The sequence below is a fragment of the Sphaeroforma arctica genome, assembly GCF_001186125.1.
Source record: "Sphaeroforma arctica JP610 unplaced genomic scaffold supercont1.2, whole genome shotgun sequence".
NCBI lineage: Eukaryota > Ichthyosporea > Ichthyophonida > Sphaeroforma > Sphaeroforma arctica.
This window is the reverse complement of record NW_014040556.1, coordinates 228902-245071: the sequence shown is the minus strand read 5'-3', so window position 1 is coordinate 245071 and position 16170 is coordinate 228902. Positions and strand designations below refer to the sequence as shown.

The 16170-nt window shown below is 56.6% G+C and overlaps 13 protein-coding genes across 13 annotated transcripts in view; 5 read left to right on the top strand and 8 right to left on the bottom strand.

Annotated features, from left to right (window-relative positions):
- Positions 1-946: 946 nt before the first annotated feature.
- Positions 947-2167, top strand: SARC_00097 (hypothetical protein; the record flags this gene model as incomplete). The annotated part of the gene is made up of 1 exon (XM_014306267.1): positions 947-2167. The coding sequence occupies one exon, from the start codon at positions 947-949 to the stop codon at positions 2165-2167; it is 1221 nt and encodes a 406-aa protein (XP_014161742.1).
- Positions 2168-2230: 63 nt separating this feature from the next.
- Positions 2231-2923, bottom strand: SARC_00096 (hypothetical protein; the record flags this gene model as incomplete). Its single annotated transcript, XM_014306266.1, has 1 exon — positions 2231-2923. The coding sequence occupies one exon, from the start codon at positions 2921-2923 to the stop codon at positions 2231-2233; it is 693 nt and encodes a 230-aa protein (XP_014161741.1).
- A 429-nt stretch (positions 2924-3352) lies between these two features.
- On the top strand, positions 3353-4891 carry SARC_00095 (hypothetical protein; the record flags this gene model as incomplete). Its single annotated transcript, XM_014306265.1, has 1 exon — positions 3353-4891. The coding sequence occupies one exon, from the start codon at positions 3353-3355 to the stop codon at positions 4889-4891; it is 1539 nt and encodes a 512-aa protein (XP_014161740.1).
- A 127-nt stretch (positions 4892-5018) lies between these two features.
- SARC_00094 (hypothetical protein) lies at positions 5019-5825 on the bottom strand (the record flags this gene model as incomplete). The annotated part of the gene is made up of 1 exon (XM_014306264.1): positions 5019-5825. One exon carries the CDS (start codon positions 5823-5825, stop codon positions 5019-5021), a length of 807 nt encoding a protein of 268 aa, XP_014161739.1.
- A 269-nt stretch (positions 5826-6094) lies between these two features.
- SARC_00093 (hypothetical protein) lies at positions 6095-6835 on the bottom strand (the record flags this gene model as incomplete). Its single annotated transcript, XM_014306263.1, has 1 exon — positions 6095-6835. One exon carries the CDS (start codon positions 6833-6835, stop codon positions 6095-6097), a length of 741 nt encoding a protein of 246 aa, XP_014161738.1.
- Positions 6836-7600: 765 nt separating this feature from the next.
- SARC_00092 (hypothetical protein) lies at positions 7601-9322 on the bottom strand (the record flags this gene model as incomplete). The annotated part of the gene is made up of 1 exon (XM_014306262.1): positions 7601-9322. One exon carries the CDS (start codon positions 9320-9322, stop codon positions 7601-7603), a length of 1722 nt encoding a protein of 573 aa, XP_014161737.1.
- Positions 9323-9505: 183 nt separating this feature from the next.
- On the top strand, positions 9506-10549 carry SARC_00091 (hypothetical protein; the record flags this gene model as incomplete). Its single annotated transcript, XM_014306261.1, has 1 exon — positions 9506-10549. The coding sequence occupies one exon, from the start codon at positions 9506-9508 to the stop codon at positions 10547-10549; it is 1044 nt and encodes a 347-aa protein (XP_014161736.1).
- A 381-nt stretch (positions 10550-10930) lies between these two features.
- SARC_00090 (hypothetical protein) lies at positions 10931-12211 on the bottom strand (the record flags this gene model as incomplete). Its single annotated transcript, XM_014306260.1, has 1 exon — positions 10931-12211. The coding sequence occupies one exon, from the start codon at positions 12209-12211 to the stop codon at positions 10931-10933; it is 1281 nt and encodes a 426-aa protein (XP_014161735.1).
- A 49-nt stretch (positions 12212-12260) lies between these two features.
- SARC_00089 (hypothetical protein) lies at positions 12261-13046 on the bottom strand (the record flags this gene model as incomplete). Its single annotated transcript, XM_014306259.1, has 1 exon — positions 12261-13046. The coding sequence occupies one exon, from the start codon at positions 13044-13046 to the stop codon at positions 12261-12263; it is 786 nt and encodes a 261-aa protein (XP_014161734.1).
- A 78-nt stretch (positions 13047-13124) lies between these two features.
- Positions 13125-13448, bottom strand: SARC_00088 (hypothetical protein; the record flags this gene model as incomplete). Its single annotated transcript, XM_014306258.1, has 1 exon — positions 13125-13448. One exon carries the CDS (start codon positions 13446-13448, stop codon positions 13125-13127), a length of 324 nt encoding a protein of 107 aa, XP_014161733.1.
- A 240-nt stretch (positions 13449-13688) lies between these two features.
- Positions 13689-14399, top strand: SARC_00087 (hypothetical protein; the record flags this gene model as incomplete). The annotated part of the gene is made up of 1 exon (XM_014306257.1): positions 13689-14399. One exon carries the CDS (start codon positions 13689-13691, stop codon positions 14397-14399), a length of 711 nt encoding a protein of 236 aa, XP_014161732.1.
- Positions 14400-14501: 102 nt separating this feature from the next.
- Positions 14502-15305, top strand: SARC_00086 (hypothetical protein; the record flags this gene model as incomplete). The annotated part of the gene is made up of 1 exon (XM_014306256.1): positions 14502-15305. One exon carries the CDS (start codon positions 14502-14504, stop codon positions 15303-15305), a length of 804 nt encoding a protein of 267 aa, XP_014161731.1.
- Positions 15306-15633: 328 nt separating this feature from the next.
- SARC_00085 (hypothetical protein) overlaps positions 15634-16170 on the bottom strand; it is a gene marked incomplete at both ends in the record, with an annotated part of 741 nt that continues 204 nt past the window's right edge. The window contains one exon of the mRNA XM_014306255.1: positions 15634-16155. Within this exon, the coding sequence (XP_014161730.1) occupies positions 15634-16155 (522 nt within the window). The remainder of the gene's footprint in view (positions 16156-16170) is intronic.

The window sequence follows — 16170 nt, the reverse complement described above, 5'->3', positions numbered from 1 at the left end:
AAGGACCCGCCGAAGGCCGAGACTGCCAAGGAGCCCAAGGAGCCGGCCAAGGAGGCCAGGGCGCCCAAGGACCCGCCGAAGGCCGAGACTGCCAAGGAGCCCAAGGACCCGTCCAAGGAGCCGGCCAAGGAGACCAGGGCGCCCAAGGACCCGCCGAAGACCGAGACTGCCAAGGAGCCCAAGGACACATCGAAGGAGTCCAAGAGCGTGGACGCTGCTGACGATGGGCCCAAGGACCTGTCGGGGCCACCGCCTAGTCGGAAGCGCACACGTGACAGTGTCGAGGATCGAGATGCTGTCAAAAAGGCTAGGGGCGAGTCTGACACCGTGGACTGGTCAGTCTTGCCATCCTTGGAAGAAACTGACGCTTTGCTTTCCCTGCACCTGGTAGAAGGTGCGACACTGCTGCCGGACGGCCTGCCTCCCCTGCAGCCGGACGGCCTGCCTCCCCTGCAGCCGGACGGCCTGCCTCCCCTGCAGTCGGACCTATTACAGCCGGGTTTGCACGGCTTGCCAGAATCACTGCCACTGCTACCGAGTTTGGCAGACTACTCTAAACCAGTCTAAAGTGTTTGTGTTTGTAATGTGTTTGTGTTTGTAGCCTAACCTAGTGATGAGGACAAGCCGCCGTGCTTGTCCTCTGATCGTGGCGTGGTCACTGAACCTGGCAATCTGGACAGGTCGCCGTGCTTGTACCTTTGACCCTAGTACGACCACTGAACCTTGGCAATCTGGACAAGTCGCCGTGCTTGTACCTTTGACCCTAGTACGACCACTGAACCTTGGCAATCTGGACAAGTCGCCGCGCTTGTACCTTTGACCCTAGTGTGACCACTGTGTTGTGTTGTAGTTTTAGCGTTTATCAATAAAAAAAATTATCCCACACTTCAAGCAAGATTTTTTTTTTATGGAATGAGACTTAGAGCATACTGAACATACTATAAAAATGTCTGGGGTTTGGATTGCCGTTGGTGGCCTTGCTATCCTCCTGATCGTGGGTATCGTTGTAGGTGTTATACTCTACAACAAATCAGGGAGTACCACGGATACCGATGTTACCACCACTACTAACACAGAGAACTCGAGTGGGGGCACTGTCGTCTCCAACACGGGAGGCACTGTCGTCTCCAACACGGGAAACTCAAGCTCTAGTGCGGGCACTGTTGTCAGCACGGACACCTCTAGTCTCACATTCATGGTAGTGTCGGATATTGACCAGGACGTGTACGAGAGCCTCGCCACGCTCTCCGCGCCCTGGGGCCCGGCGTACCTCGTCACTGCGGGTGACCTCGACTACACCGATCCCGATACCAAGGGGCCCGCGGGGCACGCGGGGTTCAAGGCCGGCATCGGCAAGCACTTTGCCGGTCTGCTGGCGGCCAAGCGTATCTTTCCGGCCATTGGCAACCACGACTACGACATGGCCAGCGGCGACGACGCCGCCGCGTTCATTGAGTACTTTAACCTCAAGCCGGGCACGGCGCTGCCCGGCAACGTGATAGTCCCGTCCTACGAGGGTGCGCCGTACTACACGTTTATCATGGGCAACATCCAGTGGTTTGTGCTGGCCACGACGTCTGACCTGGGTGGCGGCGGGTTCAGCAAGGGGTCGAGCCAGTACACCTGGCTTAGCATAGCGCTTACTGCGTCCATGGCCAACACGGCCGTCAAGTTCAGGTTCCTCGTCAACCATTGGTCGCCGTTCAGCACCTTCAGGTACTGCTGCGCGGGCAGCTGCGAGGCAGACCTGTTTGTGTTCCCGCTCGCCGAGAAGGGCATCGACGCTATCTTTACGGGCCACGACCACGGCATGGGGCGGTACTCGTATCCGGACGAAAGCGTCGAGTACCAGGTCGGCGGCAAGTCGTACGGCAAGCTGGCCGGGTGGGGCGGCATGATGGCCTTCATGACCGGGTCCGGCAAGAACGATGGCGACCGGGCCGAGGACAGCTGCGAGGGCTCCGTGACGGCGGCGTCCGGGTTTACGGTCCACGCGCACCACGACGTGCTCCCGAACAGCCAGGGGGCCCTCAAGTGCACCGCGGGTGCGGCGAGCGTCAAGTTTGAGTACTACAACACCAAGGGTACGCTGGTGGACACGTGCACCCTGACGAGGGGTCGGGGGCGAGTAGGAACACGTGGACGTGAGTCGGGTTTTTGGAGGTGATTTTTAGAACGCGATTTGTGAGTTGTTTATTTATTTATTTTTAAAAATCGATCAAGGCTCCCCTCAGCCCAGTCGCCGTATCTTGCTACTTCTAGAGTCACACTCTTGTTCGTGTATATATCGCTCCAGGAGCGTGATCTCGGCCTTGACACGTTCCCCCCTTTTCTGATGTGCGTCCACGTTAAACCCGTCCACGAAATACGATTGACATTCTTTACACACGTCCAACTCGAGTTTCCTCACATGCATCTCTAGTGTTTTCAATTCAATGATGCCGTCGAGGTCCGAGTCTTCGATCTTTGATATCGCCCGTCTCTCGACCTTTGACTCGCGCCTCCTTTCGCTGTTCCGCACGTACGCTTGCATAGCCGTCAAATCAACGTCCTCCTTGGTTCTGTTAGCAAGGGCAATCAGCAGAACTCGCAGCAAATCCAACTGGGTGTCTCTATAACACTGGTTCCAGTCGTACACGCCTAGCTCCAGACATATCGTGTAGAACTCGAGCTTGTGCGCAAACTGGTTCTGTTTCAAGTACAGCAGAAATTCGCATCTCTTGTCGGATAGACGGATTTTCTTGAACAGGGACTGGAGACACTCGAGGAAGGTACACCGGCTCGCCGCCCAAGAGTATATTGTGGTCTGTTGCTGTTCCACAGCATACTTTTCAACGACGTTGATAATTTGGGTCACACAACATTGCAACTGCTTGTCGCCAGCCGCAGCGGAGAACAATGCACTCTTGAGCGATGGTCGCATCCCAATTGGCTTTGGGACATTGTCTACTAAATCGCACAGACACTGTGATCCAATTGTGCTACTTTTTTCAAAATACATCTGTTTATTTCAAAATAATTGTATCGTTTTAAAGTCGAAAACCCGGCAGACACGTGCACAGGTCGGGACGGGAGCCGGTGGGAACACCTGGACGTGACCAAAAATCAAAAACAGCGGCTCATCAGCCAGGACTGGCTGATGGTCGTTGTACTCTGGCCCGTTTCTTGTATATATAGCACGAGCAGAATGACCAGGGTATTCATAATCACAATCATACTTTTGATTTTGATTACAGCCACTGTGTACATGCACCTAGCACCAGTGGTACTGTACACACTTCGATACTATAGTCTCTTCTACACCTGTGTGGCACTCCTCCTCTACGCGGCTGTCCGACTCTCCCGGCTAAAAATGCCCGTCGTCGAGTGCACGATCTGCTGCATGGACAGCACCGACATGCCCGACACGCCGTTTGTGCGGTGCCCGTTCTGCCTGCTACACGAGTGTAGCCTCTGCATGGTGCGGAACGCGGCCACCTCCAGCAAGTCGGGCCCGACGTGCATGTCGTGCAATGAGCGCTACACCACCGCCATGACCCGGGGGCTGCCGGAGCCGGTGCGGGCCAAGTACTCCGCGTGGGGGGACCGGTTCCTGCTGCAGCTCGACGAGCCCAACCGGAACGCAGAGCCCCTTGTCAACGTTGCGACCATCATACGCGGGGCTGTGCACGATATGGGAGTGGCTCCACAGCTTGCCCGGGGGCTTGTGAAGAAGCGGCGGTCCGAGATGGACACCACGGACATGTGCGTGGCGGCCATGGGGCCGAAGGCGGTGCCGGTGGCGTGGAAGAACGGCAAGTTCGACCTTGCACTGGTGCCGGTCAAGGTCATTCTAAAGTATATTAACGCGCTGCTTCGGGAGAACGTGGTGGAGGCCGAGCCGGACGCGCAGCCGGTGAAGAAGGCTCTCGTTGGGTGTGGGACGCCAAGGTGCAGAGGCAAGCTGGGGGAGTCGGGGCTGTGCGTGGACTGTCGCAAGGGCTACTGCCCCTGCTGCATGAAGGACCTGGGGGTCGAGGGCGCCAGCTCGTACAGCGCGGAGATGCGGATGATCAACCTCAATGCCCTGGCCATGGAGCTTCTGGACAGCCACGTGTGCGACAGGGACGAGCTGGCGACGGTGACGCACCTGCGATCGACGACGACAGCGTGTCCCAACCGGAACTGTGGCGCCCTTATCAACAAGGTTGCGGGCTGCGACCAGATGTTCTGCACAATGCAAGATTGCCGAACGCTGTTCTCGTACGCTACCGGGAAGCGGATTACGAGCGGGTTTGTGCACAACCCGCACTACGCCGAGTACCTGCGCAAGGGAGGTGCGCGGATTGTGCTTGGGGGTGACGGGGACGTGGACGTGGAGCAGGGCCTAGGGGGAGGCGGAGGTGGAGGAGCTGCGCTGGACGGCGAGTGCATGGGGTTTGGGGAGGCGAGCGAGCGGGTGATCCGGGACCCCGGCAACCCCGTGATTGAGAAGTTTGTGCTGTACCTGGTCCAGGTACGCGACATGGACCTGCCGAAGCTGCGGGACTACGAGAGCCGGGTCTCTCCGCAGAACACTGTGCGCTTCCTGTGCCACCACCTCGGAGAGGTCGCCAACACTAGGATGCTCCGGACCACGAGTGACAAGATGGCGGTCGCGGCGTGCCTGTACACGGCGGTGCTGCAGTACACGGACGTGGGCGTGGCGCTGCTGCTGGAGCTGAGCGAGAAGAGGGCGACGGCGGCCGAGTCCCGGGCGGCCATTGACAAGCTGACAAAGATGGTGGCACAGACGACGATGTCGGCGATCGAGAGCCTGACGGGCCGACGCGTGCCGGTAACGGTGGAGCCCGGGAAGATGGTGCTCCCGCTGGCGGGGATTGTGATGAGCCGAGTGGACATGGGGCTCTAGGGCCCCTTGCTTGTGCGGTGTAGCCTCTACTGTTGTATAGACTCTTGTACATTAATAAATAAACTTTATTGATTTTGACTTTTGACCTTGGTGAATTGATAGCCTGACTTGTCTGGTCAGTCACGAGTCAGCGCACCTTTGAAATGTAGATGGATAGCGGGCGCTGGAGCAAATCCAGTGTGCACTCTACCACCGTGATCCCGTTCACAGGGTCTGCGGGTTTCTGGAAGTTGCTGAAATACGTGTTGCGTTGAATGATAATCTCCCCCTCCCCCATCGTGTTAAAGACACGGCCGTCAAAGTAGTTGACCTCCTCTGGGATCTGGAACGCAAGCACACAGCACCCGCGGTCACGAGACACTAGTCGACTGGCCACCTCCAGATCCGTTGTACATGATGTGAAAGCAAAGTTGAGCAGCGCTGCGTGGAACTCTTCTTGCTGTGTTACCGCGAACAATGTGATCGTTTCCACCAGGCTGGGGGGAACAGCTCGATATACCCAGCCGAGTCCATCGTTCTGTGACTGATTCCCGTGTTCTAGAATGATTCGGTCCATGTTTGTGAGACACACGAGCCCGGTTGCATTGGCAGGTGAGCCAAAGTACCCGAGGGGGATTCGGTCAGGCAACACGAGGTCACGCGCGAGTTTATTGAAGGTCTCGCGGCTGTTCATGTACACCTCAAGGACGTGGCGAGCGTCCGCGCTGCCGCATTTCCTTTCACCGGCGACGTGCATTGTCATTGCGTACACCAGGCTGGCGCACGGATCATCGGAAAGCGTTATCGACTCACCGACTACACGTCCAACCTCGCAAACGGCCTCCATGAAGTGCTCGCGGGACAAGGATGCATAGTAGGGATAGGAGTGCGTTGTTTGTCGTGAAATGTTCAGCGCTGCGAGCAGTCGTTCCCCCTTCTCCTTGAACACTGGCATTTACTTTTTTCAAAATACATATTTCATTGAGTGTGACGTTTTAAAATTGTACATTGAAATTTGATTTTTTGAAACATGATTTTGAAACGTATTTTTTGAGCCGGGTTTTTGAAACACAGTTTTTGAAACACAATTTTTGGGCCAGGTTTTTGAAGCGTGATTGTTGAAATTTGAAATTTGAAACATGAGTTTTGAGCTCTAGTTTTTGAAACGTGTTTTTGAAACGTGTTTTTGAAACACAATTTTTGAGCCATGTTTTTGAAACACATTCATGTCAAATAGTCGGCCAGTGGTGCAGGCGATATCCTCAATACGCACTCAATCACCTGTGTATCATCATCCAGGCGAAAGACTGGCCTGAAGGCCGAAAATGTCGTGTTGCGTCTAATCACAAGTTCTTCCTCGCCCATTGTGTTTATTTTGCGAGCGTCAAAATACGCAACTGATTCGGGTATGCGAAATCGGAGTATACAGCACTTCTTTTCCGTAGACGCAAACCGGTTCGCCTGGTGTATGTTTGTTGTACACGACGTGAAGCCGTAGTTTACAAGCGCGGACTCGTACCGGTTTGCTAGATGGCGGTCTGATGTTAACGTATGCACAATTTGAATTCTATCCGGGTGGACTCCTCGATATACCCAGCGCAATTTTGGGTCACGGGGACATTCGCGTATTATCCTGTCCATATTTGCAATACACACGAGCGACGTCGACAGCTTTGGGGCTCCAAAATACCGCAGATCGATGACATCTGGTAGTAGACGTACTTTTCGTGCGAGTTTGTTGAAAGTATCACACTTGTTCATGTAAACCTCAAACACATGGCCAGCCTGGGCACTTGAGCACTTTTTTTCTCCACTGAGGCGATGCGTCATTAGCTCGACAAGATTTGCACGCACGTCAGTGTCGTACTGCTGACCAATTCCCAGAATCTCCATCGTGTCAACAATCTCGTCTTCATCGATTTCTAATCTCGACAAGAGTTGTTTCCCTAGATACGTATATACCATTTTTATTTTTATTCTAGTTTTATTATAAGCCGCCAGTCCGTATCTTGCTACTTCTAGCGTCATCCTCTTGTTCGTGTTTATATCGCTCCAGGAGCGTGATCTCGGCCTTGACACGTTCCACCCGTTGACATTCTTTACACGCGACGAGCTCGAGTATCCGCACATACATCTCGAGCCTTTTCAATTCATTGAGTGTCGACGTTTTAAAATTGTACATTGAAATTTGATTTTTTGAAACATGATTTTGAAACGTATTTTTTGAGCCATGTTTTTGAAACGTATTTTTTGAGCCATGTTTTTGAAACACAATTTTTGGGCCAGGTTTTTGAAGCGTGATTTTTGAAACATGATTTTTGAGACACAGTTTTTGAGACACAATTTTTGGGCCAGGTTTTGAAGCGTGATTGTTGAAATTTGAAATTTGAAACATGATTTTTGAAACCTAGTTTTTGAGACACAATTTTTGAGACACAATTTTTGAGACACAATTTTTGGGCCAGGTTTTTGAAGCGTGATTTTTGAAACATGATTTTTGAGACACAGTTTTTGAGACACAATTTTTGGGCCAGGTTTTTGAAGCGTGATTGTTGAAATTTGATTTTTGAAACATGATTTTTGAAACATGATTTTTGAAACATGATTTTTGAAACATGATTTTTGAAACACAGTTTTTGAGACATATTTTTTTTTGGGCCAGGTTTTTGGGCCAGGTTTTTGAAATTTGAAATTTGAAATTTGATTTTTAAAAGTTCTAGTAGGGTGATTTTATTTCATATCGTCGATCGCGCCAAACCGCACAACCATCGTTTCGGGGAGTCGGCGGAATATGGGGCCGGTCAGCCGGTCCAGGAAATAGGAATGTACAATATCCGTCTTTTGTCTCACACTGCGCCCCAGCCTCTGAATCACCCCCATGGCCGCCTGGTCGTCGTACCACTCCGCGAACTTGCCCCGGTTGTACTTGACGATCGGGTCGTGTGGCGACAGTCTCGGGATCTTGGCAATGATCTGGAACTCCGACAAGTCGCCGGGCAGGTCCACGCCCGTGTGCATTGAGCTCGATACGTACACCATGTCCGGGACGTCCCTTGCCAGCTCGAGCGCACACTGGACGGGGACTAGGTTTGACTTGACGAGCAGCATGCGGCGGCTCGACCGCGGCTTCGTGTAACGCACTATGAGCTCGGCATGCTCGTGGGATGCCGTCATGACCAGTCCCCTCTGGCCAGCGTGTTTGTCGAGGATCGTGTCAATCAGGCCGGCCTGCCAGTCCCTGACCTGGTCGTGCAGCGTGCGGGCCAGGACCTGGACGTTGTTGCTGATATCACGGATCGCGTGGTTGGCCGCCGGGAACTGCGACTCCATGTGGACAGAGTGTGTGTCCGAGTATCGGATGCCCAGCACCGCGCACAGCGTCCCCGGGTTCACGATGGTCGCCGACACCAGGTACACGCGCCTGTAGGCACCAAACAGCTTCTTAAAGATCGGGGCGAGGTTTCGTAGTGTGACATGAAGCTCCCGCTCCCCCGTGCTGTAGTGAGACATAAGAGAGGCCAGGTAGTTGCGCGGCACGTCCCGGACCCAGCACAGCTTCTTGTCGAGAGCCTCGAGCCTCGCGAGCGGCGCCGCGACCGGGTCCTCGTTGCCCTTGAGCAGCGCGCCCTGGACGTGGGCGAGCATGCCCATCATCGCCTTGACACTCGCGTGGTAACGCATGAGTCCGTTGTACATGGGCGAGCCGAACGCGAGGGGGGCATCGGAGGCCTCGTCGGTGTCCACGCCGGACATACACTCTGAAAGGGGCTGGACGTCGCGGGCCGCCTCCAAGAAGGCCTTGCAGGGTGCGGACCGGCTGGCCAGGCGCTTCGCGAGGAAACAGATTCCACCGATGGGCCTCTCATCCAGCGCCCGGCGCAGCGAGCCCCACTCTCTCATGGTAGCCTCGAGCTCGTGGGCCTCGTCGACCACGATGCAGTCCGCCTCCTTGGGGCGGAAGGAGTGGAGAGCAAAGTTCGAAACGGTGACACGGGCTGCCGTGAAGCGGCGCACCGCCTCCGGGTAGGCGCACTCATCATAGTGGGGGCCGGTCGGGTAGACGGCCTTGCCCTCCTTGTCTGTCCACGCGGGACGAATGTCCAGCGGGCACGGGTTGACGACGGGAACAGTAGTTAGTTTCGTCACGCCGCCGACGTCGATGCGGTACTCGAGGGGCTCGTGCTCGTGGGCCAGAGCACACTGGTAGTTGCCGCGACCCATCAGCAGGGCGACCTCGGGGAAGTCGGCCTCGTACTGCCACTGCAGCGCCTTGGTGGTTGTAATAATGCTCCCGCCGGCGCTGGCGCAGAGAGCCACAGACATGATGGACTTGCCACAGCCCGTGGGTGCATTGAGGAAGTAGACGCCTGCCGCACACTGGGTGCCGAGCAGCTCATCGACGGCCCGCTGCTGGTGCGGGTACAGCTTGCGCCCGTTCAAGAGGTCTTTCATTGTGTGCGTGTATGTGTGTGTGTGTGTGTGTGTGTGTGTGTGTGTGTGTGTGTGTGTGTGTGTGTGTGTGTGTGTGTGTGTGTGTGTGATAATGTGTTGCAGAGTGGCGAAAAAAAGAAATCGTTTTTTATACATGTATGCGCGTGTATAAAAGATATGTAGAAAACAAGAAAACAAAACACAATGAAGGTTGTAAAAGCATTCAAGAGCCTCCTGGGGAAGGCGACCGCGCCGCCGCCCAAGTACGCCGCCACGCCGCCGCCCAAGCACGTGAGCCTCCGCGGCGGCCCGGTGCGCCTCGTCCCCGCAGAGCACTGCAGCGCCTATGACATTGGACTGACCTGCAAGACGGCGCTGGAAGACGCGGACGTGGACTACCTGTTTGACGCCGCCAATCGGGAGCTGCTGGTGTTTGTGCTGGAGACCAACGCGCACGTCGCCGAGACGCTCATCGTCCAGTGTCTAGTTCGGGAAAATGAAGAAGTGTTTTCCAGGCTGCACCACTTCCCGTTTGCCTCGTCGGACCTGCTCTGCACGGTGCTCATAGTGGCCTCCACCAACAACTACACGTCGACGGTAAGGCGCATCCTGGCCGGCAAGAAGCTCAAGGCGTGCCCGCGGAACACGGAGGCGCTCGTGCAGGCCGTGGAGCACAACCACGCAGCCATAGTGCGGGTGCTCCTGCTGGACGACCGCGTGTCCAACAACGGGTTCCAGTGCCTGGCTCTGATCAAGGCGTGTCGCCACGGGCACGTCGGCGTCCTGCGCCTGCTGCTACAGGACCCCTGCATCCGGGCCTCGCTGATGTCCCCGGAGATGGCCACCTGCGGCTCCACGGCCCTGGCGGTGGCCGCGCGCATGGGCCAGGTTGGGGTTTTGCGTGTGCTGCTGAACAATCCGCTCTTTAACCCCGAGGACTTTGAGAACCTCGCCCTACAGAGCGCGATCGCAAGCCAGGACGTGAGGGTCGTGCGACTGCTGCTGGCCGACCCGCGAGTCGACCCGACCCAGCTCATCACCCTCCCGGGTGCTACGGTGGACGGACAGCGTTCCAGACGCCCCCGGACAATGCTCTCCCACGCGTGCGAGGTCGGGACCATGCAGATCGTGAGGCTACTCCTGGCCGACCCGCGAGTTGACTCACGGGCCTACGGCCGCACGGCAATGGCCAGCGCCAGGAAGCCGGAAATCGCCTGCCTGTTGTTAGGATATAGCACTTGTGAATAAAATGAAAAACATGGGGTACAACTGGCTCGCAATCTACGGCACGCAGCTGCCGGAAATCCCCATTAATGTGTACACCGTCTTCGGACGCCAGGGGCTCAAGGACCGCAAAAAGATCGCCGTCATGGTCCTGACGGCCGCGCTTTTGTTTGTGAGCATGCGAATCTACTTCTTCTTCCCCCGCTACGTGCTGCTGGGGATGGCGATTGCGAGCCTGCTCTCGAAAACCATGGTCACCGCGAGGGCCCCAACGGTCGAGGTCGACGGGGTTACCAAGACCGAGTTTGGCGAGCAAAAGATGCACCTGTACATTGCGGGTGTGCTGGGAACGCTGTTGACGGTGATTCTGATTTTCACGGGCAAGACCAAGGACCACGTCGGATACTAGGTCTTTTTGGGCGTGCTGGGCTTGAACAGCATGTTGCGGCCCAGGATCAGGATCAGGACCACTATAATCATGTAGATAATGTACCGCGTGGCAAACAGGGGCTTGGCGAGCTCTTTGCGGCGCTCGACCTTGGCCACCTGGATGAGCGTGTCGAGCTCGGAGAAGCAGCGCTTGCTGTAGGGGGACTCGGGGAGGTTCGGGCCCTCGTAGACTAGCATGGCCTGGGACTCAGTATTAGCATCGATTCCGGCGGGCGACTGCTGCAGGAGGTAGCCGGCCAGACCGTCTCTGACCAGGACGAGCGGCTGGCCCTCGTGGGTAATGTCGAGCATGACCTGGCTCTGGGCGCCGTGGAGCATGCGCAGATGCAGGAGCGATGTCCGCTCCAGGCCAATGTCGCCCACCAGGTCGTAGCTGTCGCCGACCCTGGCCAGGTACTTGCCGGCCTGGGCGCCCTGTCCCCTCACCCGGAACTCGTTGTTCTTCACGTATTCGAGCAGGAAAGTGGACTGCTCGTCCATTGTGTAGTAGAGCGGCTCTGCGTGCAGGCGGCCGACATCGGCGGCGGCGGCGGTGGCGGCGGCGGCGGTGCTGTCGCCGCCGAACGCCCGGGTGGTGAGACACATCTTCTCGCCGTACGGGGTGGCGAGGATAAGCTTGACCTGTGCGTGGTGGATGCTGGGGGGCGGCAGGGTGGCGATCCACTTGTTCCTCTCGGCGATGCAGTCGGCGCTCGTGTTGGCGACAACGCCCGTGTAGTTCTTGTTGTAGTAGACACCCGTGTCGCGCATAGCGCCGATACTCTCGACAAGGAGGAAAATCTCCATTCTGACCCTGTCTGGGGTAAGGGTGGCCTGCATGTAGCCGTTGTCGTCGGGGATGCCGTGCCCGAGGTAGTGGGTGCCTTTGCGGATGGTCATGTTGACAATGTTCTGGCCATAGGTGAGCGGGGTGACCGCAAAGACATTGGAAAAGTCGGTGGGCGCGGTCGGTGCAAAGCGGAACTTCTGGTCTTCGGGTGCAATGACAATATGCTCAAGCTGGCCGGCGACCATGTGCTGCAGGGCCATGTTCCGCGGGTTCCGTGTCCCGAAGAACCGGACCCGGCCACTGGCACTGGCGGCGTCGAACGGGATAAACATACCGCAGTTGTCAATGTTGGCAAACATGTAGCGCCGGCCCCGCACATTGACGACGAGGCGCCCTACACACGTTTTGAGGGCGGGGACGGTCTCGCCAGTGAGGGCCTCGTTGGCATAGTAGAGGGGGTCGTTCATTTTTTATATTCCCTTTATTGATTTATTCTAGTAAAAAAAAATTAAAAATTTAGGCGAGGTCAAAGTGTTTCCTGGCATTGAGGATGCGCTTCACCATGTTGGTGTCCGAGTACTGCTCGAGCACCGCGTTTATGTCGGAGTGGGTCTGGACAAGCTTGATGGCCCTGACCATGGCGGTGCGGGGCAGGCCGGCGTCAAAGTCGGTGCCCGAGAGCACGCACGCGTCGCGGAACTGGTCCGCGGTGAGACCGCCGGCGGCGGCGAGTAAGGAGGGGAGCAGGACCTGGCTGACGGTGGCGGAGTCGCCCTTGCAGGAAATGTCGTTGAGCACGGAGCCGCAGCCGAGCGCGTAGATGTCGCTGTCGCCGCTCATGACGTGGTCCACTATGCCGGCCCGCTGCAGGGTGGCGCAGTGGGCCTCGGCCTCGGCCGGCGCCACCACGAAGCGGGTGCGGCCGACGAGGGTCCGGACGAACGTGTACGCGGGCCTCGCCTTGGGCTTGCGGGCCTTCTTGGGCTTGCCCTTGGCCTTGCCCTTGCCCTTGCCCTTGCCGGACTCGCCGGACTCGCTGGCGGCGGCGGCGGCGGCTCGGTGGGCGCCCTTGTCCGGGTTGTGTCGCGAGTCGATCACGTAGATGGCCTTGATGTCGTTTTCCTGGAAGAGCCGGTCGATGCGTTTAACGTTCCACTTCCAGTACCGACCGGAGGCGCGCTTGTAGCGCATGCACAGGTGGTTGGTGTCAATGGCCACGGCGGTGCCGGCAAAGGCCTCCAGGGGGTGGGGGGTCTTGAGCCCGTGGGTGGTGATGAAGCGCGAGAGGCCGTTGACGCCCATTTCTGATAGTTTTGATTGTTTTATACATCACCCACTCTAGTCACAAGCAAAAGAGATTTTAATCGATTTTTGTTTTTTTTAATCGATTTTGTTGCTCACAAACGAGAGCGCCACCAGGACACCCTGCCCGAGGGCGGCGACAAAGCCGGTGTCGTCGGCAACGCCCATCTCTTCCATGATGGCCCGGTACTTGGTCGCGGCGCTCTGCGCATGGTAGTCGGCCAGGATCTGCAAACCGTCGTTGTCCTCGACTAGGATGAGGTCAAAGGCCAGCTTGACCTCGGCAACGGCGCTGTCGAGCATGTACGACTCGTAGGTTGGCGGGCACGGTTCGATGCCGAGGGCGGCGACAATGTCGAGGTGACACTGGGCCAGGGCAGTAGCGAGGTCTTGGTCGGACATGGATTGTTTTGTTTTTTGTTTTTTGGGTATACAGAGAGTATTGTGTTGCCCGGAGAACGCCAAGGTGTACAGGCGTTGAAAATTCGGTTTTCGGGAGAAGCGGGATAGTAGAAGAGGAAAAGTAGTATAAATAGCAGACGCGAGTTTGGAGGGATGATCACTTTTTCATTTCCGGTGGTTTTTGAACAAACCGCCCTGTGGAACCCTTCGAGTAGACGAATAGACGAGTAGACAAGTAGAATGTCGCTGCGACCCGCCAAGCGGACCAAGACGTCGGGACCGGGTGCTGGGGGCGCCGCTGCCACGGTGGCCTGTGGGCTGTGCGAGAACACACGGGGCGACACAGTGGCCTGCACGGAGTGCGAGTTTGTGACGTGCACGCTGTGCCTGGTGAACCGGCTGCGGGGCTCGATGAGCTCGCCCCTGGTGTGCAAGTCGTGCGGGCACCCGCCGCTGCTGCAGCCGCTGCTGTCGCTGAACACGCTGCCGCTGATCTGCGTTCCGATGCACACACTTCTGCTGAGTGCGCTGCTGGCGCGACACGCGCCGCTGGTGTCTCTGTACGACAGCTGGGACGACCGGGAGACGTTCTTTCGACACTACAACGAGATGTACCAGCCGCGTCAGAGGCAGAATGCGCTGTACGCGCGGTACCGCAGGGAGCTCGAGGACCTGTTTGCGCGGATGCTGGCGCACGTGTACCGGCAGAGCTTTGCGCGGGACCGGTACGACAAGGACCGCAAGGGACATGTGCGGACGCTGGTGTGCTTTGAGAAGCTGCTGCGGGGGCTGCCGGAGGACGCGGGGCCGAGCGAGCGCCTGGGGGACATTGTGGGACGGGTGCACTCGTTCCGACTGGGGGCGGGGGGGAAGTGGGACATTGTGTGCGGATACGACGAACAGTTTGCCAAGAATGTGTCGAGTGTGACATTCACGGGAAATATGGTGTAGTGTTCTAAACATAAAAAAAAAGGAAAAATAAATAATATATCATGTAATTAAAACACGGATACCAAAAACGATAAGCACTAGAAAATATAAAAAAAAATTACTATGCTGTCTGATCTGAGCCTTAGTTCGAACTCGGACTCGGACTACTACGTGGCGCCGTACACGTCTCGACACGGGACCAAAGTGCGGAGAGGGGATCTAATGGATTACAAGCCACGCACCGACCGTATAGATAAGAGCAAAGACCTTCGTAGTAGGGGCGGACGGGGGACGTCGGGGAAAAATTATATAGAGGAAAGTGACGAAGGTTATGGTGGTGGTGACAACAGACGGGAGATGAAACTATTCCCCCGAGAGCGATCCCCGGTACGTGGGCAATCCCAAAGACGTGAGCAATCCCCGGTACGTGGGCAATCCCCGGTACGTGGGCAATCCCCGGTACGTGGGCAATCCCAAAGACGTGAGCGATCTCCAACGCGCGACTACGACCAGGAATCTCGACGCAGTTCTTCCCCCCAGGACCGATACAACACGCGATCCTCCCGACAACGCAATGACAACAAGTGGGATCGCCGATCAAAGTCAACAAAACCCGCACAACGGATGCCGGCGTCCGAAGATTACCTGGGCAGACGTATAAGCGATTCTACGTCCAGACAGAAATACTCAAAGTCAGACAAGTTGCCCCGAACCCACGGAGACCAATGTCTGCCGCGCGAAGGACGGACAAAGACGGGACTGCCACCATACATTGCACGCACGTGCATTGGAAGCAAGAAGAGGGGAGTCAACGGCAAGACGTACATTGCTGTAGCAAGGCCGACAAGGGTGGTCTGGCGTGAAGCGGCAACGTACAACCCCAACAGCGACTCTTCCGGTTACCGATACAGGGATGATAAGTGGTAGGTACTCTACTATGTCAGACCCCGTAGACGGTACCACCACTGGGTCCCAGTACTCAGTCCTGCTCGATGAAACGTTTAATTATCACATTTAATATTAACTTGTCCCCGAACAACTTAATATTCATAGGAAGCAAGCAACTCGACTCGGAATACTTTAGTCTAAACTCTACTCTACTCTACTGTTTACTGTCTCAGGGACCTTCAACCAGCCTGGTCAAAAAGAGGTCGCGATTGAGTCAGCGTCCAGGTGGAAATACACAAAGCCCAAGCTGCCCTGCCGCGCAAAGGGTAGTTAAACCCTAAACCCTAAACCCTAAAACATTTAAACCCTATAGTGTCCACATGGCGACAACGGCATTGTGATCGCTGATCCGCGGGCCGATCGCATCAACACAGCGGGTCACCAGGGGGCCATCGGGGATCCTCGATGCTCTCTGGTAGATCCAGTCCACCATGCCACCGTACACGGACGTCTGGTACGGTGGTACGGTGGGGGTGCACGCCCGGTAGCCCCACTGTTCGAGCCGTGTGTGGACATCGCCGTAGTAGGAGCGGAACGTGGCCTTGGTGGATTGTGGCAGGCTGGTGTAGCCGCACACGAGGGCCTGGCCTGCGCGGTCCGCCTGGTGCACTGTTGTGTCGGCGTTGAAGTCGCCGACTACGAGGTCGGGGTCCCACTTGGAGACAATGTTATCAATCTCGCGCGACTTGGCGTCGACGTAGGCCTCAAAGCCGCGGTCGTCAAAGCGGCCGCCGGTGAGGTGCACGTTAGCGATGCTGAGGCCGTTGTACTGGACGACGACGGCGGAGCGATCGACGGAACCAAACCTGGTGGAGAGCACGTCGAGCAGCTGGCTCGTGCCGGT